Here is a 27,272-nt window from a genome sequence, read left to right as displayed (position 1 = left end):
CTTATTACCATGTTTGTATTCTTATTGTTTGGTTTTACATATATACCAGTACATTGATTGCTTTTCAATTATTTTTGTTGTTTTTTTTATTTAGGGGCGCGTTATACACATTTCACAAAACACATTTATGGCTCATAAAACCACTTTGCAGAATTTATTCTTGCAACAACTTTGCATTTGCATTCAGCTGGACAAAAATTCAAGTGGGGGAAAATCATATTGTTCTTGGTTTCCGAGGACGTCTTTGAGGAAAGGAACAACCCGGAAGAGGTTGATGTGGAAATCTCGAGAGTTCTGGTCCGATTCCACCACGCTGCCTCTTACGCACGGTTTGGTTCCCCAGCTCACGATTCCGATCTGGAAAGGAAAACAAATGTTAAATATAATGTTCTTACTCGTTTGTAAGTAAGTAAGTTTGGCCCTCGGACCAGATCCAGACTTTCTGTTCTCAGACGGACTGGATCAGTAAAAGAATGTCAACTCCACATTTTTAGCTTTGTTCTTAGAATTATGCTTTATCATTCAGCCTACTTTAGTAACCTATCCTAAATATTGTAATCACAAATGACAAGGGATCTCATTTATTCACAAAAAATGGGGATAAAAGATTTTCAGGTCTGGTATTGAATGTGTTAACTACCGTATATTCCGGACTATAAGCCGCTACTTTTTCCCAAAACTTTCAACCCTGCGGCTTATTCAGTGATGCGGCCAATTTATGTAATTTTTCTAAACGGGCGCCAGCGGCGCTCGAGTACAAAAGGTAAGATTTAGACCGGTGGAATATATGCGCCGAGGAAGACTGCAACTTCTTGGCTAGACTAGCGGCGAGAAATCTTTCACTAAAACTGGCCGCATGCGAAAGGCAACTTTTTCGCAAGTCTGCCAGTGGATCCTGACAGCGTGGGGCAACATCAAAAAATCCACCATCCGAAAAGCCGGTCTGCTCCGTGACGGAGAGGAGGGCACAGAATCAGGAGTGGATGGGAGTTAGGGACGACGTCTATATGACACTGTTGCTTTCCGACACTGAGGAAGACGACTTTGATGGCTTCAGTTGTAAGGAGGAAGATGAGGAGGGTTTACCGTGATTTTTACAAGTACGGTATGTTTTTTTAACAGACCCGTTTACTGTGTTGCGAGCGTGTTGCTACCATTAACTGCCCGGATGAAAGTTATATTATTATTATTGAAGCTTTGAAAACTCTCTCGGTGTACCGTCTTTTTTTGTAAATATGTGTAACCATGTATAATATGTATTTGCAACTGTATATTTTTGTAATGTATTTATTTGTATTTATTTTGGACACTTATTCTGATATGTTTTGGACGGGCGAATTAAAAAGAAGGGGCGTAACAAACGCGGGTTGACGGGAAGTGGGGACCGGTAAAGGTGAGTGTTTGTGGACACGGCGGACAATAGTGGATACACATTTTTCCCACCTATACCTTTGGAAATATACACTTTTTTTCTTTGGATTACTTTCAACGGGACCCGGACTCTGACGGTCTGCATCAAACCTTAAGTAACGGTATAATTTTCCCGGCTGTGATTTTTTTTGACTGTGTACTTTAGTGAAGGATCTTCAGGTACAATCGCGGGACTTAAAGTCGGGTCTTGGTGATTTTGTGTTTATGTTACATTTTTTTAATGTGGGCGCATGCGGCTTATATACAGGTGCGGCTTGTGTAAGTACAAAATTGGTTTTCCCTCTTAAAATGTGGTGGGTGCGGCTTATAATCATGTGCGCTCTACAGTCCGGGATTTACGGTAGTTTATTTTAACAGTTGAGTGAATGAAGTTTTACACCTCAACCAACTCGCCACGCTATACATCCTTAACACTGCCCTCTAACGGCTGGAGCGAGCATTTGGTTTACATTTATTTTTTTTTTTTAAATCAAATCATCATTTCGATAGAAATGGCCGAGAGCAGGGGTCTCCAACCTTTTTCAAGGCGAGAGCTATCTTTTGCTGCTTATTACTGCAAATGGCAGCCAGTTTGATATACGTTTCTAAAATAATAACTTATCTTGTACTACTTGCTATGGTGTTAATAATTGGAAGTAGGAAGAAGAACGAGAGAAGAAAAGACAAAGAGAATGAAAAAAAGAGAAAGAATGAGGGAGAAAATTAAAGAGAAAGAGAGAGAAATAAATATGAGGAAAGAAAGTAAGGGGAGAAAACGAAAGAAAGAGAGAAAGAGTTAAAAGAAAGAGAGGAAAAAGGCAAGAGAGAAACGGAGAGAATGTCATGATTGCTGATTTGGGGCACCTGCGAATGCCCCATTGGCGCCAACAGCCCTGGTCGCTGATTGGTTCCCTGACTCTTCCAAGAGGAAGCTGTCAGACCGTCCTGTGAACCTACGCTTTTAGCTAGGCAAGCTCTGTACCTTCCGACAATCTCCTGCCCTGTTTTCTCCTGCCTGATACCTGTTGCCGACCTGTTACTGGACCCGTTTCTGCCCTGCTCTTCCGTCACGGCCATCGATCTGTTTTGCCCTGTTTCGTGCCCGATACTTGTTGCCGACCTTTTTTCTGGACTCGTTACCGCCCTTGCTCCCCCGTCCCGGCTATCGACCAGCTTTCCTGCCGTCCACGACTATCCTCGCTTGACACGGAAATGCCACTTCCGCATTCCTGCCATCGGCTACCCGTGTCCGACGATCATCGGATCGCTCTCTCTCTTTATCAATAAAACTGAGTAAAACAAACACTACTGGGTACGTCTACGTTTCTGGCTTGTGACAGAGAAAGGAAAAAAGCGACAGAAACAAAAAAGATAAAGATGGAAAGACAGAAGGACAGAAAGACAGAAAGGCAGAAAGCAAGAAAAAGAAAACGAGAACTTAAGAAAGGGGGAGAGAGGGAAAGAGAAAAAGCAAGAGACAAAGAGGATGAGAGAGGGACAGACAGAGCTAGAGACAAAGAGGGGAGAGGAAGAGAGGAAAATGGGGAAAAAAAGAAAGGAAAAAGAAAGAAAGAGAAATAAAAAGATAAGAGAAAGAAAGACAGAAAATGAGAAAGAGAAAGATGAAAAAGAGAGAAAGATAAAAAGAAAAAGAAAGAAAGTAGGAAAGAGAAGAAGCGAGATAAGCAGGAACTAGAAAATCCAAATGACCCGGCACTGGTGGGGTATTTTTAGAAAGGATCCCAGGGCACCTCGGCAGTCCTCAGAGGTCATCAATGGCAACAAAAATAAAACCAACCCTTAACGTCTATGGTCGTCGTGGGCTTTGCTGACCAGTTGTCAATAGCACAGGAATTGAAAATCAACCTTTAAGATCTGTACTCGTCATTGGCTCTAATTTAAAAATCAACCTTTGCTGTCTATAGTCGTCAATGGCAATGAAAATTGAATTCCATCTTTGACGTCAGTAGCTCTGAAATTTAAAAAAACAAAAAAGCAAATTGAAAAAAAAACAACAACCTTTGCTGTTTACAGTCGTCAATGGCAATTAAAATAAAATCAACAGACTATAGACATCAAAAGCTATGAAATAAAAAAATCAGCTTTCAATGACCATAGCTTTGAAATTATTCAAATAAAATCAACGGCTCTGTGATAAAAATATTTGTTCTGACTAAATTTTGTCAATAGCACTCAAATAAAATTAAATCACCCTTTGATGTCTGTATCTTTGAATTTGATTAATAGCTTTGAAAAAACAACAAAAAAACAACATTTGACATCTATACTTGTTAATGGCACTGGAATTGAAAATCACCTTTGACGTTCATAGTCGTCAATGGCTCTAATTTAAAAACCAACATTTGCTGACAATAGTCGTCAATGGCAATGAAAATTGAATTGAACCTTTGACGTCATTAGTTGTCAATGGCTCTGAAATTAAAAAAAACAAAAAGCAAAAAAAAACAAAAACACAACCTTTGCCGTCTACAGTCGTGAATGGCAATTAAAATAAAATAAACCTTTAGCGACTCAGAATTTTTTTTTCTGACTAAAGTTGTCAATAGCACTAAACTAAGATAAAATGACTTTTTGATGTCTATTGCTTTGAATTTGATAAACAACAAAACAACATCAATATTTGACGTCAATAGTTGACAATGGCACTGGAATTGAAAATCAACCTTTGACGTCTATAGTCGTCAATGCCTCTAATTTAAAAAAACAACATTTGCTGACTATGGTCGTCAATAGCAATGGAATCAAAAATCACCTTTCGAAGTACATAGTTGGCAATTGCTTTGAAATTTAAAAAAGTGAAAAAGAAAAAAAAAAATCAACCTTTGCTGACTATAGTTGTCAATGAAAGTAAACTCAACCTTTGACGTCTATAGTCGTCATCGTCACGGAAATCGATATCAAAGGTGGCATTGAATGACTTATCAATTATTTTCACTGTACGAGCAGTGAATCATAAAAATACTTCAATGTACATTTCAGTGTACCCCAAAACTTGTTTACTCCTCTACAATGCTTGTCTGCTATTGGTCGACGCCATGTAAGATGCTGGTTTGCCCTTGATTTGCGTCAGGGCATTGTGAAAACGTCGATATACTTTTGGCTGAATTCCTTCCCACAATGCCTTTTTCTCTCTTTTAATCGTATCGGGATCTTGTGTGTTTCGACACAAACCGGTGATAGATTACTGTATTTTTTTGCACTGTATTCATTGGCTATGGGTTCAAAGACATGCGGTGATGCTAAAAGTAGAAGCAAAAGATCTCTGTAAAACTTTTGCCTAAAATGCCTTGAAAGCTTACACCTTATCGGACCTTAAAGAGAGTAGAAGGCTCACCTGGAACATGCGATGTTGGTAGGTCTTGAAAAGGGCTCCTCCTCCGTCACCTGCAACCAAACGAACCTTTTTTCAGTCCAAAATTAAAAAAACAACGGATTGAGAAAAGCCATAAAATAGACTCACCTGAACAAGCGATGTGATCCCGTACAGGTTGGAGTCCGCCGCTGCACAAAAAGTTCTCGGTGACGAGGACTTCGGCTTTATCGATGGTGACGCCGGGAGCGTCCAGGGCGTGTCGGATGCATTCGTCCCTCTAGTTTGACATCAAATGAAGAAAGAAAATACAAGGACAAGGACATTTGAAGGTGACTCACCTGAGGGCCGAGCTTAACCCGAGCCACTTTTTCAATAATCCCTTGAGTACGGCTTTGTGTCAGGAAAGAAAGTCGATCCATGTTTCTTAACAGGAGCTCCTCTGACGGTAGAAAACCAAAAATAAGTATATTATGGTAAAAGTAGTCATTCCCGGGCCGTGACGGCGCGAGTTTGGCGGACGCGGCGTCACACGGCGCGACGCGAGAAAAGGCGGCGGGCGTGATCGGGCTACCCCCGTAACTGGGGGGAGCCCGCTCGTCCGACGACCCCAGTAGCGCGACGCGACGACAGGCGGCCGTCCGCGCGCAGCGGGCGAAAGGCGGCGGACGTGCGTGGGACCCCCGTAACTGGGGAATCCCCCTCGGCCGACGACCCTAGCACGGCGCGCCGTTCTTGTTTTCCTGGCGCACGGTTTCGGGGCGGCTTCCGCTTCACCGGCCCCCCCTAACCCCACAGATCCCCCCAGCTACCCCTTTCCCTTCGCGCCGAGCGCCCGACCCGCTCGGTTTGTCACAGTGTGGTGCGTATCGCGCCCGAAAGTACCCGCGCCGCGGGTTAGGGTGCGGCGCAAGTATAAACCCTGTGGTGAATTTGTCTCTGATCGTCCCGGGCGGACGTAAAATCGCCCAGCTGTACGACTCTTAGCGGTGGATTACTCGGCTCGTGCGTCGATGAAGAACGCAGCTAGCTACGAGAACTAATGTGATTTGCAGCTGCGATTGGCTGGCAACCAGTTCAGGGTGTCCCCTGCCCACTGCCCGGAGATGGCTGGGATGGGCTCCAGCCCCCCCGCGACCCTAATAAGGATAAGCGGTGCAGATAATGCGATGAGATTTATTTTTTTTTTTTTTTAAGGTGCGCCGCTACTTCGCGGATTTTCACTTATCGCGGGTGGCTTTGGTCCCCATTAACCGCGATCACCGAGGTCCCACTGTTCTCCTAGCAAGGACTTTTCTTCCAAAATGGACTCAATTATATTCCTGGTTACGCTATGAGAAGGATGATAATAGTTGGACCTTGAGAAGGCATTACAACTGTGGACCCATCACTTTTCACAGGTAAAATGAACACTGAGAAGACCAGAGGTGGGTAGTGACGAGTTATATTTACATGAGGACGTTTTGGGACATTGTGTACTTCTGGGAGTATTTTTAAATCACGATATTTTTACTTATAGTAAATTTTTGAAGAAGAAACGCTCCTCTTACTCCGGTGCGTTAGGCTTTATTTAACTTTAATCCCGTCCGCGCAAGTAAGGGCATTTCTCAGAGTCAATGCTTGCCTAAACCCCTCCCCTTTTAAAGGGACAGCGTCATATGCCAAGCAGGTGGCTGTTTTAAAATAACTCCACCGAAATCAAATCTAAGTCCTGTATTAATATAATTCTATGTACTTAACCTTTTCAAAAGGTTGCTGTTTAATTTATTTTCATTGCACTTTTCGTTGGCTAGATAAGGGGCACGTTCGGCACCTTTGTTGTTGTTTTTATCCAATCCTCAACATAAAAATTACATCGAAATTTGGATTTCTCTATTGCATTTCTTTCATTTTTCCAAACAATTAAACATTACGTAATTCATTAACTTGAGGAGGTATCAGAAAGCAGAGTAGTAACTTCATTCTTCACAGGATGTGCTGCGTCCAACTTAGTTATTCTCTCGATAGGCTAATATTGATACATATAGCATGTGTTGTGTTCATTTTGAGGCTTATGCAAGGCTTTTATTTACATTTTTTCAATTTAGTTATTATTTTTCCGGGCAATCCAATATGGCTCTTTCAACATGGGTTGCCCACCCCTGGGCTAGCTCGTTGTTGTGCGTGCAAATCCTGCTAAAAATAGTACTGGGGCTTTAAATGTGGTTGATTAATTTCTTTGATTTATAATGTTATAATTTTATAGTTTATTAAAGTACTTGATTTGACCCTCATTATTTGAACTTCTTTTGAAATTAAATGTTATTTATTGTTGATAGGATGAACTTGTATGATTTCATGAGCTGATTTAATAGTTGTTGTTTTTTTAAACAATTTAAAGGATAAACAAGACAGTTACTCAGTAGTTGAGTAGTTCATTTTCACCAAGCACATTTTTTACTTTTACTCAAGTAAGTATTTGGATGATTACTTTTTACTTCTACTTGGGTAATATTATTCTGAAGTAACAGTACTTTGACTTGAATACATTTTTTGGCTACTCTAACCACCTCTGCAGTAAACCCCTGGTTACAATTACCCCACCTTACATCTTGCTGCTACAAGTACACTAAGACCTGACTTTTATCCCGCTTTTTCCTTCTTTATTTCCAGCGTTTTTCTTCCATTTTTTGCCTTTTTCTTTCTTTCCTTTTTTTCTTCTCTCACTCTCGTTTTCCTTATTTCTCATTTTTTTCTTTTTGCCTTTTTTTTCTAAATCTGATTATTTTTTGGCTTTATTCTTACTTTTTAATCCACTTTACTACATTATTCTGTTTATCTTTCCTTTTTTCCTCTATTTTTCTCTCTTTTTACTCTTTACTTTTTTTCTTTGTTTAGTCATTTTGTCTATTTATTTGCTTATTTTCTTTCTTTTTTTTAAATTAAACTGACCATGTTGTGCACAGGTGGATTTCCGAGGCATTTGTAAAGCGTCGCTGGTTTCCAAGGTGCAGGGGAGACAAATGGGCCTAAAAGAAAAGATAAGGTTGCGGGGCAGCTTTTTCTTCACAATGTTTTCAACTTTGTACCTGACTAAAGTGGAGATTTCCACAAATTCCCTCAGTTGGACGAGTGCCACATCGTAGTCGTAAAATTCCTTCACACCTTCGTTCACTTTGGCGGTGATGTTGAACATTGGGTGCAGGAAAAAATTCTTCACTCTCTTTACTGTCAAGGAGCAATCAGGAAAAATTAAGCCCATACAAAGACACTGAAATGTGACATGCTACAGTCCCTGGGTCGCCTGCGGCCCATTAGGATTTTTCATCCGGCCCGTCATAAAAAAAATCTTAAAATTTATGATAATATGTAAAAAAAAGTAAAAAAAAAAAATTTTAAGGAAAAAGTATTGATTTGGCATCACTCTTGCTAGCAATTTTTCTTATTTTTCTTAGCTGGCTACTTTTTGTCATGGATGGGCGCCACCAAGCTGTACTTGCCCAAGACACACTACGACCCATTTATTCGGTTTGTCAAAAGAAACAAAAACATGGACAAACATTTTTGTACCACGGCCAACCCAAATGCCCAAACACCCAAACAAGTTAAGCACCTCGGCACCCAAGTCGGTCATGCTTTCGTCCCTCCAGATGAAACGGAACACAAGAAAGCGGCCATGTGACACGGGTCTGGGTGACACAACACACTCTTCTGTTCAACAGCAGAGCCCGACAGCTTTCACTGGTTTACCCCTGCCGCATCATACAGGTGCCCTGCCCATCCCTTAGAACACGTCTAAGCATCCCACCATACTTTCACAACACCTCTCCGCTCATTCCTATCATCAACAAAGTCCTGTGGTGAGGGGCCCTCTCCCTCGGGGAGGTGTGAGAATTCTTCCACCGTGGTCCGCTGCGTGTCGTAAGAGGCGACTAAAGTCTAGGGAGTGAGGGTACAGGGGATCCTCTCCTCTCTATCTCTACTCCCTAAGAAAGGGGGGCGGGAGAGCGAAAGGTCTCGCAAACCAGGGTTATTGGGTCACTAAATGTGAGAGGATTTGAAAGTAAAGCGACTGAATGGAAGAAAGAGGAGATTGGAAGAATGATGACTAAAAAGAAGGTTGATGTGTTAGCATTGAGTGAAACAAAGATAATTCAATCTAATAACAAAATCTGAGCCTGCCTTATTGCATCAGGAGTTTTTCAGTGCAGATGATCAAATTTAGTGCTTTAAAAACAAACACCATTTACAACTTTGCTTTCATTCTGAGCTGTTCAAAACCAAGTTGGTTAAATTGTTTATTCATAGTAAAAAAAAAAGAAATGTAACATGTATTTGTAAATGTCAGCATGTTTCTTTATTCATAAATAAATATAGTCACTGCTACTCAAATCATACGTATTTCCTTCCATCCTTGCATAAGCTCTTAAATCCTTGCATGCATCCATTTGTCCGTCTGTATATCGATCCATCCATTTCTCGTTCGATGTCTTCATCTATCCGTACATACATTCACCGATGTCACCATCAGTCTATGAATCTTTTTATCTATCCTTCCTTCCTTGCTTCAGTCCGTCCATCCATCTATCTCTAGCCATCCTTTCATCCATTATGTCTTCATTGATCCTTACATTGATCCCTTCATCCATCCATCTATTTGTCCATCCAATATAGCCTCTGTCCTTCCATCCATCCATCACTCTGTCCATCCATCATTCAATCCATCCATCCATGTCTTCATCCCTTCATCCATCTATCCCTCAATAAAAATGCCCCAAAACAGAGATACTGTAAGTCTTCATAAAATAATGATATGAGAAGAAACGGATAGGCCTACACGATCTTTATTCTTTTTTTCCTCGTGTATTGTCGAGGCATTAGATTCGAGGCTATCAGTAGGTAAAAAAAAAAAAGTCTGTTTTTCCGCTCCAGCTCTTTGACCAATTTTTTTCAACCCAATGGTGCCCGCCACTCAAAGTTTGCCCAGCCCTTTGGTCTAACAATTTCATGCATGAGTAAGGATGTCGGTACCTCTTTTGTCTATGTCCACAGTCACATGTTGCGGCAGAACTCCAAAAGTGAAGCAGTGAGCGGCGGTCAAGACGAAGTAGGGCGTCACTAGAGAGCCCATGCACTTTAAAACTCGTCCTTCGTCCTGGAAAGAGGAGAAAGAGGACATAAAGGTTGTGGCATGGAAAACATGGCATGTCTGTCTTTCTTTCCACCTGAATAACAATCTGTGCCACCCAAGGAAAGTTCTCCCTTTTGTCGTTGGTGAAATAATCTTTGTGAAGACCACAGGACTCTCTGACTTCATCTTCGTCTGAGCGGCAATCAAACAGTAGTCTTACTCCACAATGGATTTTAGATACACTCATTTACAAAATGGATGGATGGAAAGATGGATAGAATGATGAATGGATGGATTCGAGCGCTAGCTATCTATTTTGATGGCTAAAGACATTTATGGAAAAAGACGTGGATGGATGGAAGAATGTAGAGATTGATGGGTGAATGGATGGAAGAAGACATTGATGGGTAGATGGAAAGATGGATAATACAAGGATGGATAGAAGTAATATTGGATGGATGAAGGCAAGGGTGAATGGATGAATAAATACAACAATGGATGCATAGCTGGATGATGGCATGGATGGATGGATGATTAGATAGATAGATAGATAGATAGATAGATAGATAGATAGATAGATAGATAGATAGATAGATAGATAGATAGATAGATAGATAGATAGATAGATAGATAGATAGATAGATAGATAGATAGATAGATACTTTATTCATCCCCTAATGGAAATTCACATTTCCAGCAGCATCCCTGAGCTGAGAACAGTACAATAATAAAGCCAAAAGAATACAATATACAATTACATGGATGGATAGATGAATCTTTTGATACATTAAAGGGTGGAGCTATGGATGGATAATTTAGATGTGTGAATGGAAACACGAATGGATGGAAGAAAGCATAGATAGATGATGGATGGAAGAATACATGTGTGAAGGAATGGGTGAAGACATCACCGGCTGTTTGATTTTGAAATAGACGGTGAGGACTTTGAAGAACAAGCAAAAAAAAATCATAATAGTTGAACAAGGTCTAATCCAAATCACTGCAGTTTCTTTCCAAAAATCTACGCTTGGAATCGAGGAGAACCTACTTGGAAGAACATCGGGAAATTTGTGAAATGTTGGATATGTCCACCCAGGAGAGAATCAATGCAAAAGTCACCCAGAATATCATCAAACGTCCTCTGCAATTGCCGGATATCCCTCAGCCTGAAGTAATGTTTGCCACCTTCCCCCACAGCCAGATCCTTCAAGTCCAAGTCAGAGATGTCGGCACCGATTCCAAAAATGTAAATGTCTGAAAAAAGTATTTGCGGCTTCTTTATTTAAAAGCGATTCCTGTTGAAGACGTAACCCACTCACCCAGAAACTCTGTTCTTGATTGGTTTTTCGTGTTATAATCCGAGAACATACGCTTAATTTCTTCCACAGCATGCTCAGGTGGACCGCCCGTATTGAAGAAACCTGAGTTCATCACAAATAGGAATAATGACAGCTTAAGTACATTTTAAAAGTAGGTATAGGTAATATAAGAATATAAGATTGTAAGGGACACAGTCGAGATATCAAAAAAATTGGAAGATCATGTCTGGCACATGTTGAGTCCAGGTAGTACCTGGGCGTTAACTGCATTAGGATCACTTTGGTGGCTCACATTGCCTAAGCCGCTAGTTTCTTTTTACAATCAGGGACCTTACCAACTAATGCTAATGTAGTTCCCAGCCACATTAGAAAACGGCATCGTTTTGGTTGCTAGCTTTGCCTTAGCCACCTGATTGACTCTTCAGACAATTAGGGACATTAACTACTAATGCTAATGTAGTCCCTAGACACATTAGCAAAAAGCAGCATTTTAGTGGCTCGCTTTACCGCTAGCTCAACTTTGCAGACAGTCAGGGACCTTAAGTACCAATGCCAATGTAGTACCTAGCAATGCGGCCTCATTAGTGAGTAGCATCACTTTGGTGGGTAGTTTCACCTACAGACAGTCTGGTACCTTAACTACTAATGCTAATGTAGTTCTTAGCCATATAAGCAAAATGCATCATTTGTGGCTAGCTTTGCCTTAGATACCGGATTGCCTTTACGGACAATTAGAGACCTTAACTACGAATGCTAGTGCAGTCCATAGCCACATTAGCTAAAGGCATCATTTTGGTGGCTAGCTTTGCCTTAGCCACCAGTTTGAGTTTACAGACAATCAGGGACCTTACCGACTAACAATGTTACCTCTACGGTGCGTGTATGCGCAATTGCGCACTGCCCAAGCTTTTCCGTGCACAAGAAAATCTAGCCAGCTCACAAAAATGAGGGCTCAAAATTGCTAATTAAGAATCTAATTAGGTCAAAGTTAGGATATGAAGGTAAAAATACACGAGTTCCCCTGATGCTGTGTTCTAAATGCGGTATTTTGAAGTCTAGATCGAAGTAGAACGAAGTTGAGTAAAGTCAGTAGAGTTTTTCGAGAACCGGCTTTTTCGCCTCGACTCACTAAAAAGAACCGTCTCTTTCGGGTCCTAAACGGCTCTTCAGATTGTTTTTGCTTCTTAAATCCATACACGACCAAATATTATGTAAAATGATGCACAAAATGACTTAAAGGAATAGGGGGTGGGAAATAGAACAAAAAAAGAAAAAAATACCAAAATGAAAAAGTAGTGAAAAGCTGAGAAAAAAAAGAAACAAAAGGAGGAAAAAAGAGAAAAAAGAGCAGAAAACTTTCAGAAAAAAGCCAGAAGAAAAGAAAGAAAGACATGAAAGGAAAATGAAATAGAAAACAAAAAAGCAAGAAAAAAGTAAAAACAATTAGATTTTTTTTAAAAGGAATTAAAAAGAGTAGAAAAAACAGGGAAAAAAGGAAACGTTCCGTATTGTGCAACTGACTAAATAAGCCCCCAAAAATGTTACTATTATGCAACAAAAGATACCAGGAAAAAAAAAGAAATGGAAATCTTGTGAAAGAATTGTAAATACAAATGACGTTTGTAGGCCGTACAACCTTTGCAATAGTACATCAGTCAATTCACCAGATTGACTTTTCAGACAATTAGGGACCTTAACTACTAGTTTCACGTACGGACAGTCATGGACCTTAACAACTAATGCTAAAGTAGTCCCTAGACACATTAGCAAAAAGCATTATTTTTGTGGCTAGCTTTGCCCTAGCCACCAGATTGAGTTTACAGACAATAATAATGTAATAGTACTTGTATTAATAATAGTATTAAACAATCGTGATCAAATTGAGGTCATAATTTATGTTTAAAAACAATCTTGAATTGCCATTTTTTCCTCACATCGCCCTCCTCTTGTCTGAAAAATAATTTAGAAAAGAATAAAGGTACCGTCTGTAAAAACAAGGATGGCGTGCCGGTGCTCCTGAAAGACCATGTCCCCGTAGCGTTTCCTCATAAAGGCCATTTTCTCCAAGAAGGTCATGAAGACCAGGTTGATATCAGTTCCAGCGCGGTTTGTATTTTCACCTAGAGAGCAAAAGGCACCTGAAGACCTGGCAGTTCAAAAAACTGGACATTTCCTCACCGTCTAACGAGAAATTGTCCACTTGAGACTTCAGCGTGGCAAGTTGCACTCGGCCGTCCATGAAATGTAGAATGTCGACCACCTCCAGGATTTCCGAGGAGAAAAAGAGAACCTCGTAGTTTGGAGAGACGGAAAAGGAGGAAATCTGTCAGAACAAGCGAAAATCGACAGAGAAAATATTGATCATTGCGTACGTTTCTATGCAGATTGGAAAAGGGATTATTTCCACTATTTCGGTGATGTACAGAGACTTGCAGATGGATTACTGTATTCCTTTTCCAGTTTGACTAAACTTAGTTTGACATGTGTCGTGTGGTGACCTTGGTGATAAGCTTGGAAACGGCCTCCCTGGCCGCGGCGATGTTGTGTTCCTCAACGCTGTTAGAAATATCCACAGCGATGTAAATGTTGAGAAATCCACGTTTGGATATGCGAATTTTTCGGCCTTGATGGAGGTCATCTGAAAGTTTGAAATGTGAATACGGTTTTAGAAACTGCAAAACAGTTGGCTTTACAGTGGTAGCTCTTCTTACGAGCTTAATTCGTTTCTAGGTTCGTGCCCAAAGCTTGAATTGATTGTGTAATGAGAGAATTTTTCCCACATGAAACCATTCTAAAATAATTGATCCGATCCCGTCCTCCCAAATGCATACAAGTGAACACTAACTTGGTATAAAACATACTGTATCTTCCTGGTCTCTAAAAACATTTTCAAATGGTAAGTCAACGTAAAAAAGTAATAACACTGTAACAAATGTTTTACCTGTATTTTATAATATTCTGGCGGTATCCTATATAAAAAAAAATTTGCTGTGAGTGAATATGTGCTGCATTGTTTGAGGAGGATTAGCAATTAATAAGGGGAGCAATTGGCTCAGATATGAGATCTAGAGACTATTGATGATACATAGGGACTTACTGTACACTTAAATTTAAAGTTACTGTAACTTTAAATGAAGGTGCACTACCCAAAAATGTTAATTCATATACTATTATGTTTTTTTCCCGTATTAGTTTGCATGCCCAAACTGGATGAGCTGATGCTGGAGTTAAACAGTCACGGGTGGTGAACAGTCCAGAGCGCTCTTTAGTAGTAACCTTTGGGACCGCTCGTGAACTGGATTTTCCTTCATATAGCGGGCAATATTTTTGTTGAAAATAAAACTTATATACTGAAATTCTCATGTTTGGAGGTGCTGATATAAAGAGGTACCACTGTATTGCGGCAATGACACGATAACGTCGTTTACCTGCAAGCTCGGAAGATGCCAGCTTGCTTCTTATGGCGCCACCAAATGTCTCGGCAACTTCTAGCGGCGTATCATAAGTATAATCATCTGAGGAGGTCGAGACACAAAATTCAGGACAGTTTGGACGACTTATTGGCAAAGAGGAAAATAAGAAAACCGGAAAAGGCTTCCTCAAAATTTAGCTGTTATTTTTTATTGCGCACGATTTTTTGGGGGGGCATGTACAGTGCATAGCAAAAGTGGAAAAGTTCAAAGGACAAATGGGATACAAGAAGTTTTTGCAAGATTTACACATCTCCCGGATCACTTTGCGAGCTAGAATATCAAAATGGAGGGAGCATAAAACCACGGCCAACCTACTATAACCTGTCCCTCCACATTTTCAGCCCAAACAAAGAAATAACGATTCAGAGATATAACTAAGAGGTCCAGTATCACATTGGAGGACCTGCAGGCGTACAAAGCTGAGGTAGGACAACCTGTGCATAAGACAACTGTTAGTTGTACTCTGCATAAATATGCCCTCTGTAAAAGTGTGGCAAGGAGAAAACCTTATCTGAAAGAATATCATAAAAAGGCTGGTTTGGCGTTTTAAAGAAGCCACACGGGACACACAAATAACATATGGAACAAGGTGCTTTGGTCAGATGAGATAAAATATAGCATTTTCAGCTAGATAAACGGCATTACGTTTGGCTTGAGAGTAACAATAAACATCACCCTGAAAACACTGTCTCCACTGTCAAACATGGTGGTGGCAGCATCATGTTTTGAGTTTAATTTTTTTCAGCAGAAACAGGGAAGATGGTTAGTGTTAACGGTGAGATGGATGGAGCCAAATGCTTGTTGATTCTGGCAGCAAATCTGCTGGAGTCTGCAGGAGACCTGAGAATGGGATGCAGTTTCACCTTCTAACAGAACAACAACACCAAAAATAAAACATAATCTACAATCGAATGGTTTAAAATTACTAATATTGTGGTGTAACAATGGCCAAACCAAAGTCCATACCTCAATTTCGGACTAGTAAAGTGTAAGGGAGAGTGAGTAGAAGAGCAATAGGGAGAGAAAACACAAAGAGAAGAAAGAAATAGAGTATAAAAGAAAGAGAAAGAAAGACAGCAAGAAAGAAAGAGAAACAAAAAAGAGAAACTAACAGAAAGAAAGAGAAATGGAAATAAAAAAGAAGGAGAAATAAAGAAAGAAAAAAAGAAAAAGAGAATGAAACAAAAGAGGGGGACAGAAAAAGCAAGAAAGCAAAAAAGAAAGTGGATGAAATAGAACAAATAAAAAGGGAGAGAGAGAGAGAGAAAGAGAAAAGAGAGGAAAATACAAGAGTGAAAAACAAAGAAAGGGAGAGATTATTAGAGAAAAAGAAAGAGAGTCAGATAGAGAGCCTGAAATACGGCAATGTGCTACAAAGTTCTTAATTAACTCAACTGTACAAGCACTTCACCCAAAATTCAAGCACGGTTTAACCCTTGAAAACACATTCGAATTCTAGGAAAATCAAGATTTCAAGCACCTGTACGAACCCTTTGTTTAGCTTTGCTATTTTTTAATGTAAAGGTGCGGATTAACATGTAGCTCACAGTAGCAAGCGGGTTCGGTTCCGGTCCACTGTCCATTCCCCAGGCAGACCCGCTGGCTGGACCCCACCAGGAACAGGTCGGGACCGCAATTGTATTTGACTTTATCATCCACCTCGAAGGATTTGCCGATTCTCTGGGCGCCGGCGGGGATCCCCGGATCGGCGCATGCGCTTCCGGCAGCTGTGCAAAAAACAGCAAGAATCCAACCAAAATTGCAGATGAAGAACATTGAACAAAGACATATTTGTGAAAAAAAAGCATGTATACGTGAATAAGCAAGAATACGGCCATTTTCATTTTTCTGTCCAGCCCGGACACGAAGATGGCGCCTCACAGTCTATAATTAATGAATACCTCCCCAAAATGTGTATCTCCATCTCTATGCTTCCTTAGAAATACACTGCATCGTTGTTTAAGCTTACTGTAAGTAATTATCCCCTTTCTCAATAGGAGGGGCTAATCTTTATCTTCCAAAGTCAGTTGGGCAGCTGGCCGGATACTTAAACTTTCTCATTAATTATAATAGTGTGACACCGAGCGACCAGCATTATATCGTTTCATGTGATCTTGTGTAAGCCAATCAGATGAGTTGTTTTACGCCCGTGTTTTGAATTAATAGGAAAGTAGTTATCGAATGTGGGTGATTCCTCTATGAGACGATCTAAGGAACAGCTCAGGTAGGATGCGCCTCCGATCGCAGACTCAGTCTGTTTCTTTACCTAAAAGAGTTTCCTAATTTTTAATACAATCTCAAGTTATAACCCTGACAACATGTTTACCCTGGAGTGCTATGTTTAATCTTAAGGCATACAATAAATCACGCCATTGATATCAATGACAAAAAAGATGCCATAAATACTTTGTGCTCTTGTTTTTTTAGGGATGTATCCAACCCCTAGCAAAAGGTATGAAATCACCAGTCTTGGGCCAGCCCTCACTCAGGACTTTTATTCTGTAGAAAAACCTCAGATCACAAACATGAAACAATTGTAAGGTCACTCCAAAGTGCAACATATTGACATTCAGAAACACTAAAAGAAATTAAGCAAAAACATTAAAGTGGTCAGTAAATGTTACTTTTATAGAGCAAGTGAAGATACATAAATATGGAATCACGAAAAACAGACAAAGAAATAACTATCAAAACATACTACTAGTATTTAGTTGCACCACCTTTGGCTTTTATGACAGATTGCAGTCTCTGAGGCCTGGGCTTGATGAGTGACAAACAGTATTCTTTATCAATCTGGTGCCAACTACATTGCCAGATCATCTTTGGATTGTCAACGCTGGTTTCCTTTTAGCTTTCCTATATGAAAATCCCATTTCCTTTAGGGTATTTTGCACAGTTCTGTCACATACATTGACTACAACTTCCTCCCATTTCCTCTTCATTTGTCTTGTGCATTTTCTGTTTTCAAGACATATGGCCTTTAGTTGTTTGTCTTGACGCCTACTTGTCTCCCTTGGCCTACCAGTACGCTTGACTTTAACAACCTTCCCATGTTATTTGTACTTGGTCCATATCTTCGATAGCTGACTGTGAACAGCCCACATCTTTGGCAACCATACGAGTAGAATTACCTTCTTCAAGAAGGTTGACGATCCTGTCTTTGGTCTCAAGAGACCTCTCTCTACTTGTAGCCATGATTCTTGCCAATCCACTTAGTCCAGGAGCCCTGCAAGGTGTGATAACTGCACTGTTTTTAACTGCTGACTACCGAGCAGACTTAAACTAAGCCAAGTGCCTAATTAAGGAAAGGAAATTGACTGAGTGTGTCCTTTTTTCTCAGAATTAAGTGATTCCATATTTATTTCCCTGCACTTGCTCTATAAAATTAACATTTACTGACCATTCCGATGGTTTTTCTTATTTTGTTTTAGTGTTTTTGAATGCGAAACGATTGTTTCATGTTTGTGATCTGAGTTTTTTCTACAGAATAAAATCTGAGTGAGGGCTTGCTCAAGACTGGTAATTCCATACTTTTTGCTAGGGGTTGTACACATTATATATATTTAGACATACATACAGTACATGATTTGTAAGCCACTTAAGCTAAAGCATGAAAAAGTAACACTTTCTGTTATTGACCAAAACAGAAAAGGTCAAATTCTTTGATTTAACGAATACTAGCTCTAACTGAAAATTAATAAATAAATCAATTAAACATAAAAGGAAGGCCAACTAGTCTGAACGGCACAAAACACAAAAGGGGGTTACACACACACACACACACACACACACTTGTCAAAACAAATTCTGATACATTTAGGAACTACAGATGCAAAAAATATTAACAAACGGGAAGAAAACGACAGAAATATTAGTCTAGGGGTGTCCAAACGTCTCAGAAAGCAGGCCATATTTTGGTAAGCTGAAAATGTGTGAGGGCTGACAATTCAGCCTGGCATTCTTTAAACAGTCTTTAATAAATTCTCCCCCCGTGAAAGGGGTCAGCGTCGCGACCTCGTAGCTCGCCTTTGTAGTATTTTTATTTGACTCTCGGGGTCTCATTAAAAAGCAGTGCCGTTAAAACAGCTTCCAGTTGCTTCACCTTTTCACAGCGTTCGTTTTTAGTTAGCTTTTTGTCGTCGGCGTATTTCGTCTTGATATTATATCCTTTGAAAACAACCACTGCCTCTTGGCAAATTAGGCTGACGGAATTGTTTCGGCTTTCGGTGAAAAAAATACTCCAACTTCCACTTGTCCTGGGAGCGGTAACCCTTACAATCAACTACTCTTTTTTATTTACAGTCGCCATGTTGGAAATGGGGTGGGCTAAAATTCTCACAGGAAGTCAAGGGCAAGGCGGCCAAAGGGCTAGTGCTTTGAGATGCTGATTTTTTTTTTTGTACAATTTTACAGCAATAACATAATAATGTAATAATAATAATAATTTTACTGATACGATCCCAAAATGTAACATCCTACTTGCCCACATTTTCTTGTGTAAATATTGTGTAAATTATATCCATTATCTTCTTTGTTCCTTTATATTCTTTGTTTTCTTTTATCCTCACTGTTAAATGTGAAACTGGAGTGCCACGTCCAATATCATTGTCACAATATGTTCAACCCATTTTGTAACAATGACAATAAAGGTATATTCCATTCTATTCCATACTGCGGTCAACATTACTAGCGGCCCACATATTATTACTTTTATAACGAGGCCGCGGGCCAGTAAAAATGTGATCACGGGTTGTAAATGGCCCCCGGGCCAGACTTTAGACCAGGGATGTCACACTCAATTGCACAAGGGGCCAAAATTCAAAACACACTTAAGGTCACGGGCCAACCAGGATAAACATTTATTGAAAACACTTAAACTGAATGTTTTTGGAACATAAATATGAATAAAAACAGACAAGAATATTACATTTAAACCTTAAATCAGTTATACAGTATTTATTATTTTGCCCTAAATAAAAATATATTGTTAAATTATACAACTTAGAACTTAACTTAAACAACTTAACATTAAAATAACATTCAAATCCCATTGCTCCTATGTCAATGTATATATTAAAAAAAACTTAAATATCCCAAAAGATTTTGCTCTCCTTAATATATCTCCTGTTAAAAGTAGAAATATGAAAGTGCTAAATAAATTATTTTGTAAAAACGTCACAACATTCTGAGAACAGGGAGCCTGATGTGCTTACCTTTGGAGCAGACGGAGTAGGGCGAGAGATGGGAGGGAGTGCTTGCACTTTTTGCATAGCTCCAACAATCCCTCCCACTCACCCAATCAAATAACTTTAAATTATCTTCCGGTGTTTTGGCGTACTTACAATTTGTTCCGTGGATTCATCAAAAAGTATCTGAACACTGAACACAGATTATATAGGGAGCTTTTATATAAAGGATTCTTTAGAGTTGTACAGCCAAAACGAGTTTTTTTTCTGTGACACCTTGACTGTAAATCGTAGTGAAAACGTGCCCTATATATTCTGAAAAGTACTACTTAATGTTCAGCTTTGGTTTAGCTTTGCGTGTATTTGAACAGGATTAATGGGCCAAGTTTTGAACGAGATGGAGAAAATTTGCATTCAATTAAATTTGTCTCTGAGCCATAGGTACTCATAGAAAGAGCCATAGGTTCCCGACCCCTGGTATACTGTATACGTCGTATATGAAGGAATAGGTACAGTGACTAAAACGTCAGAATATGATGTCCAGGGATGAGACGGTGTTGTTCATATTGACGAGCCATTAATAACAATAATGTAAAATGGTCTTGCGGGCCTGATATGATTACACGGCGGGCCGGATGTGGCCCGCGGGCCGGGAGTTTGACACATGTGCTTTAGACATTACCATATTAGTCAATGCCACCACCAATGCATGTCAGATCAATACTGCAATCTAGTGGTGGTATGGCACAAATGTTGCTCGTCATATCAGCAATAGGACTGGTAAGCATTTTATATTAGCCGCATAGGATAGTGAACAGTTTTCAAATCAAATCAAAATGTATTTCTGAAGCACTTCTCAGGCAATAAATTAACGTACGTATAAAACACATTCTATAAAAAATGAAGACATAAAATTCCTTCCTGTTTTCCCAACCAATAACCCGGAGAGCCAAATACACAATGATTTTAGCGGAGCACAGACTAACCATGTGAGGACAGGGCTGGCCATTGAACCACACCCTACCAGTTTGGGTTCCCCCAAAACACTAAAATTAATTAAAATAAGGGCTGGCAGAACTAAGAGATAAAAATGTGAAGAAGTAAGTAAAATATATTACAGAAAGAGGTTCGAAGTGAAACAAATGCGCCTCCTTTTAAAAATGTCAAGGACCTCATGTGTTCCATAGGCTGAATGCTGCTTGAACATACAGTGGCGTGTAAAAGTATGTGCACCTAATGTAAGCTTCCATGAGTCTGAACGTTTACACAAAGTCTGTGATTGTCGCTTGTCCTAAGTGTGGCAACCAAACCCTTATCAAACATGTCCAAAACCAGAATCAACTCACACTTTGCCGAGTTTAATAATTTTTCGCATTTTAATAAATCAACTAAGGTACTATTGGAAAGGTTATACGTACGGCCTGTCAAAATTAGTTGTGTTTACAACAAAGTCACATGACATTTTCTTTTTTTTTTTTAAAGTATCTTTTTGGAGAAGTATTTAGTCAGTTTCACAGTACAGAACCGTATTTGATCACACCTTTATAGTGAAAGTACAATGTTGGCAACAACATCGATTTATTATATTTGTATCTAATATATTATATTTTTTTTCTCTATTTTTCTTATTTTTTTCATGATTTTTCTGCTGTCTAATTCTTTTTACATTTCCTTGATTTTTTTTCCTCTACTTTTGTTTCTTTATCTAGCTTTTTCCTTCTTTTGTTTTTTATCTTCATAAATTTGTTTTGTCCTTTTTTTCCGATCTTTTTACTTCTTTTTCCTGATGTTTTTCCTTTACTCTCTTTTCCGTTTTATTATTTTTCTTTCTTTTCCTTTTTCTTCTTAGACGTCTACTTCTTTTTCTTTGTCTTTATTTTTTTGCTCTTTTTAACCCCATTTTCAAGTCATTTCATGCACAACGTTACAAAATAATTGCTAATATATGGAGTAAAGGAGCAAAACCAATCTGATGAGCCGATTGTCAGCCAGTAGAGCTGGCTAATTTTAGCGAGCCGAGCCGAAAGAGCCAGGTCCTCAAAAATAGACGGAAACCATCGTGACAACGTTGACGTAGTCGTGCAGGTAAATCAGGTAGCTAATATGTAGTCCTTTTTTGTTTCTGTGGGATATTAAAATTGGTGTGACAATCTGAAACTTTAGTGAGTGATAAACATGCAAAAACAGAGAACTCAGGAAGAGGGCAGGTGAAGGTCCTCATCCTAGAAACAGTTAACAAACCTCTGCCAGAAGACCTCAAGGACCTCAAGTACAAAGTGGACTCACATTCCTGGATGCAGATGGGCGTGTGACCGCTCCACTTGCCGCTGGGTAAGCAGAGCCGCCTGTCCGAACCTCGGAGCGAATAGCCCGAGTAGCACTCGTAAGTTGACTCGTTGCTCACAAAATATTTCTCCTGGGCAGGAGAAACGCTGCCGTGCATCAGGACCAAGGGGTTGGGGCACTCCACCACTAGAATTAGAAGTCAAATCGTCTTTATTGTCATCAACTTAGACCCAAAAAGAAAATTGTGAAAAATGATTTGTTTCAAGAACCCAAACACAACAAACAGAACAAGGAAGTTTATGAGAATCCTCACAATTCAAAGACATCAGAGCTATGCCAACACGAGCTAAACGACATATCCCTGCTACGTCACGTTGACACACTCGATCCGAATGAACGAGACAAGAAAGGGAGAAGATCGAAGGCGGACAAACAACAACAAAAAGAAAGGAAAAGAAGAACAAAACAAAGAGGACAAGGCAGGATTATGTTGGAACACTAACAACATCTAAATTTACCAAATGTGAAAGGAAAAAGACTGATCGGCAAGCTAATAGGAAAAAGCAACAAAACAAAACACAAAAGTTAGAGAATGCAGGGAAACACAAGTCATGCATGAATTCAACAACTACAACATCTTCCAACACCAACTGGCTCTAAAGGAACAAAACATTAAGATGGACAACGCCGGATATATTTGGAGGACTGACTAGCTCTATCCGAACAAAACATGAAAGTAAGACCAACTAGTTCGAATGGCACAAAAAAGGGGAAACACGCTCAAACATGGATTGAACAACAATATAATGTTGCAACGCTGACCAGCTCTAACAGAACAAAACATGAAAGTTTGAGCACTAGCTAATTCATGAAAACACTAGTTAATTAATGAAAACATTAAAGGAGGACAAACTCGTTCCAACGCACAAAACGTGAAAATAAGAGGAAACACACTCACGTGTGGATTAAATAACTATATAGTGTTCCAATGCTGATAGACTCTAACACAACAAAACATGAGAGACAACACATAGCTATGTTGGAACGCTGATTAACTAACTGGAAAAAAATGAAGACCAACCAGGTTAAGCAGCCAAAAAGTGAAAAAAAAGGGGAGGGGGCACTCACATGTGGATTGAACAACTATAGATTTAAATGAACAAAACATGAAAAGAACACGATGCAGGCTATTTTGCAAAAATAACTGGTTCTAACAAGAAAAAAATAACTAAAGTAGGAGGATGCAGGGAGACTCATGTCCAGGGTTGGGTAGGGTTACTTTAACTCTATTACTTTCAATTACTTTTGGATTACTCCAATACCAAATATGCTAATAAAAGACAAAATAATCTAAATATGAATAAAATTACAAAATTTTGTGCAGGCTTGGGGAGTAACGGAATACATGGAACGGCAAAAATGATGTTGGCAAGCTGTTTGGATTTATTTTCATTTTGTTTCTGTCGCAATTTATGTCAGTTTTGCCGGAAATCAAATAGATCAAAGCCAGGAGAGAAATCTTACCACGTGTTGTGAGTCATCATTTTATTCATATTTAGTTTCTTTTGTATGTTATTAGCATATTTGGTATTGGAGTAATCCAAAAGTAATTGAAAGTAAACAAGTTAAAGTAACCCTACCCAACCCTGCTCATGTCCCATCAGCAACCAGCTCTAAAGGAGCAAACCATTAAAGTATTACAACACGGGATAACGAAGGCTTACTGAATAGGTTTAACTGAACAAAACATGAAAGGCGACATTGTAGTTCGAATGGTTTAAAATGTGAAAGACAGGGGAGACAATCACACGTGGATCACACCACGATATAATGTTCCAACGCAGACCAGCTCTAACTGAACAAAATATGGAAAGATAACGATGCAGGATAATGTTGGAAAACTAATGAGAGAACATGAAAATAGGACCATGTGGGCTATTTTGTAAAAACGACTCTCTCTAAAGGAAAAAATAACCAAAGCAGGAGGATGTAGGAAAAGTCATGTTCCACCAGCAACCAGCTATAACAGAACAAAACATTAATGGAATACAACACAGGGTATTGCTGAAACACAAAATGGCTCTAGCTGAACAAAACATGAAAGGAGGCTTTGTAGTTCGAATGGTTAAAAAAAACAAAGGAGAAGGGAGAGACACTCACAGGTGGATCAAACCACTATATAATGTTCCAACGCCGACCAGCTCTAACTCAACAAAACATACGATGCTGCAGGATACTGTTGGAAAACTAATGAGATCTAAATGAAGAGAACATGAAAATAGGACCATGTGGGCTAATTTGCAAAAACGACTGGCTCTAAAGAAAAAAATAACCAAAGTAGGAGGATGCAGGAAAAGTCATGTTCCACCAGCAACCAGCTATAACAGAACAAAACATTAATGGAATACAACACAGGGTATTGCTGAAACACAAAATGGCTCTAGCTGAACAAAACATGAAAGGAGGCTTTGTAGTTCGAATGGTTAAAAAAAACAAAGGAGAAGGGAGAGACACTCACAGGTGGATCAAACCACTATATAATGTTCCAACGCCGACCAGCTCTAACTCAACAAAACATGAAAATACGATGATGCAGGATACTGTTGGAAAACTAATGAGCTCTAAATGAAGAGAACATGAAAATAGGACCATGTGGGCTAATTTGCAAAAACGACTGGCTCTAAAGAAAAAAATAACCAAAGTAGGAGGATGCAGGAAAAGTCATGTTCCACCAGCAACCAGCTATAACAGAACAAAACATTAATGGAATACAACACAGGATATTGCTAAAACACGAAATGGCTCTGGCTGAACAAAACATGAAAGGAGGCCTTGTAGTTCGAATAGTTAACAAACCACTATATAATGTTCCAACGCCGACCAGCTCTAACTCAACAAAACATGAAAGTACGACGATGCAGGATATTGTTGGAAAACTAATGAGATCCAACTGAACAAAACATGAAAGTGGGACCAACTAGTTTGAATGGCGCAGAACACAAAAGAGGAAACACCCTCATACACGGATGGAACAACTGAATAATGTTGCATTGCCCAGCAGCTCTAACAGAACAAAACATGGAAGAAAGAATGTTGATGGTGCTACTCACTCTTGCAAGTCTGAGCTCGAGAACTTCGAGGCCCTGCGGAGCTCCAGGTGCCGTCAGGCCGGCAAATGCGCTTCTTTAAGGGATATGGATAGAAACCCGAGGGGCAAACGTAAACTAGCATGCTGCCTCCTTTCAGCCCATTGGTCAACGTGTACTGCACTCCCTCCGTTTTGATATCATCGTCCATACAATCGCATTGCGCTTCTTTGGCTGAAATGAAGAAAAGAGTTATTAGGCTACCGTGGAAATCACAATGCGGAGGACCAATTTAGAAAGTGGAACACGCTTTTTTTATTCATTAAGTGGAATCAACCATTCAATTAGGGGGAATTATGATAACATGGGAAAACAATATAAAACACTTTCTATTTTTACCGGACTTTTATGAAGCGTAAGAAATGAGAAGAAGCAAGCAGGAAATCAGATTATATTCGTAATGTTTCAAAATAAAGCTACCGGTTTAACAAGCTAACGATGCGTTTTTACATCAAGAGAAAGAGAATTAACTCCAAAAATTTCAAATTGAGAAAATAACACAATTTTGAACACAAAACATACTTAACTATTACAAATTCCCGGAAATAATTTCCACAAAGTGTATCCTTGAACAAGAAGAGCGTTTTTTTTGTTAAAAAATTCGGAACAAATTGATTGAATTTAGTGTACTTGTTTCTCAATGCGGATTAAACCATTCTAGTAGGGGGGGGGGGGGGGTCAAGATACGTCAACCTCCAGGGCTCCATGCTCTTACAAAATGTTGTATTTTCCCTTACAAAATACAAAATAATCTTACACCATATTTTTTTTTCAAACGTGTTTATTTATGTAGTTTGCCATACTATATTGTACATGTGTTTTGTTGTATCATATATATCGTTAATTAACATTTTGTTGTGAGATCCTGAGTTGCTCGACATGAATGAGGTTTATTATAAAAAAGTTCAAAAATTACTTAGCTTGGACCTTCACTGTAGAAGGAAAAATACATGCTGATATAATTAAGTAGAATAATACATTTTCTTATTCAAATTATGAATTCATTTTCTGCATTATATGTTGTTGGTAATATACTGATTAAAGGGATAACCACAAACCTGTCTTTTTTCATTTTCTCCTTTTATACTTCCTTTTTTTCTTAACCTATTTATACAACAATAATGATTCGTAATATAATGCATCAAAGCAAGTGAGTCGTTCTAGAGCCGGCTCTTTTTAATGAGTTGAGCCGAAAAAGCCGGTTCTCTAAAAAGAAACGGACTTATTTTCACTGCATAACTACCACATGAAATCCGAGGCGGCAGATGCATGCGCACAGTAGCATAAAACCGCTCGCCTCATTTGCATCGACAAAAAACAATACCGGAATAGAGGCTACCGCAGCGAACTCGTTTGACTTGATTGATTTGCCATTTCGTGATCGTCGGTGTATACCGGATGGTACCCATAATTGAAAAATTTGCGTTTTTCCGTGCAGATTTTCTCGTACGTCGTACACGTCTGACATGCATGATAAACGTACTTTGTACGGCAAAAACGTACAGGTTGATAGGTATGAAACCTTCCCTACAAAAAAACTTTCTATTTCTGCCGGAAACCGCATGCAGACTTTTATAAAGCTTAAGTTTTCACGCAAGGTAGGAAGAAAACCCGACACAAAATGAATAAATTATCCGTTACTTGCGAACATGACCTTATTTTAAACCCAAAACGTAATTATCTACAGCAAATTCTTAGAAATAATATCCACAAAGTGTATCTTTTACGTGGATTACGCCATTCAAAAGGAGGGGAAATAAATGTAACCGGGGAAAATTTCCCAACAAAAATACAATGCAAATGAAGAGAAGAGTTCATAGAAAAAAAACCTTTCCCCTTTGAAAACAAAAACAAACCGACTCACCCAGGAGCAGACACAAAATGGCGGCAAACTCCAACCGAACAACGTAAAACATTTTAGAAAATGAAAATGTGGAGAAAGAAAATGACAGTTTTTGCAGGACGCGACCTTTTCGAGAGTCAAATGAAATCTACGGGTTAAACATTACCT

The 27,272-nt window shown here is 39.3% G+C and overlaps 1 protein-coding gene across 1 annotated transcript; it reads right to left on the bottom strand.

Annotated features, from left to right (window-relative positions):
* On the bottom strand, positions 1-27,272 carry LOC148349412 (complement factor B-like). Its single transcript, XM_088320823.1, has 18 exons — positions 27,126-27,272; positions 25,226-25,435; positions 22,116-22,301; positions 16,191-16,370; positions 14,599-14,685; positions 13,669-13,808; positions 13,349-13,493; positions 13,153-13,290; positions 11,171-11,272; positions 10,971-11,105; positions 9,946-10,043; positions 9,752-9,875; positions 7,810-7,948; positions 7,673-7,749; positions 5,083-5,183; positions 4,892-5,021; positions 4,766-4,815; positions 1-357 (listed from the first exon to the last, which is right to left on the bottom strand). Exons 1-18 carry the CDS (start codon positions 27,175-27,177, stop codon positions 184-186), a joined length of 2,268 nt encoding a protein of 755 aa, XP_088176949.1. The 5' UTR covers positions 27,178-27,272; the 3' UTR covers positions 1-183.

The sequence above is a fragment of the Urocampus carinirostris genome, chromosome 17, assembly GCF_059441175.1.
Source record: "Urocampus carinirostris isolate Australia breed hairy pipefish chromosome 17, RoL_Ucar_1.0, whole genome shotgun sequence".
NCBI lineage: Eukaryota > Metazoa > Chordata > Actinopteri > Syngnathiformes > Syngnathidae > Urocampus > Urocampus carinirostris.
The sequence above is the reverse complement of the archived record's forward strand: the minus strand, read 5'-3'. Positions and strand labels throughout refer to the sequence as shown.

Coding starts and splice junctions, on each gene's coding strand:
- LOC148349412 (XM_088320823.1), bottom strand. CDS start 27,177: ATGTTTTACGTTGTTCGGTTGGAGTTTGCCGCCATTTTGTGTCTGCTC. Junction 25,436..27,125: donor CATTTTGTGTCTGCTCCTGG/GTGAGTCGGTTT, acceptor TCTTCATTTCAG/CCAAAGAAGCGCAATGCGAT. Junction 10,044..10,970: donor GACGTTTGATGATATTCTGG/GTGACTTTTGCA, acceptor ATTGCCGCTCAG/ACGAAGATGAAGTCAGAGAG.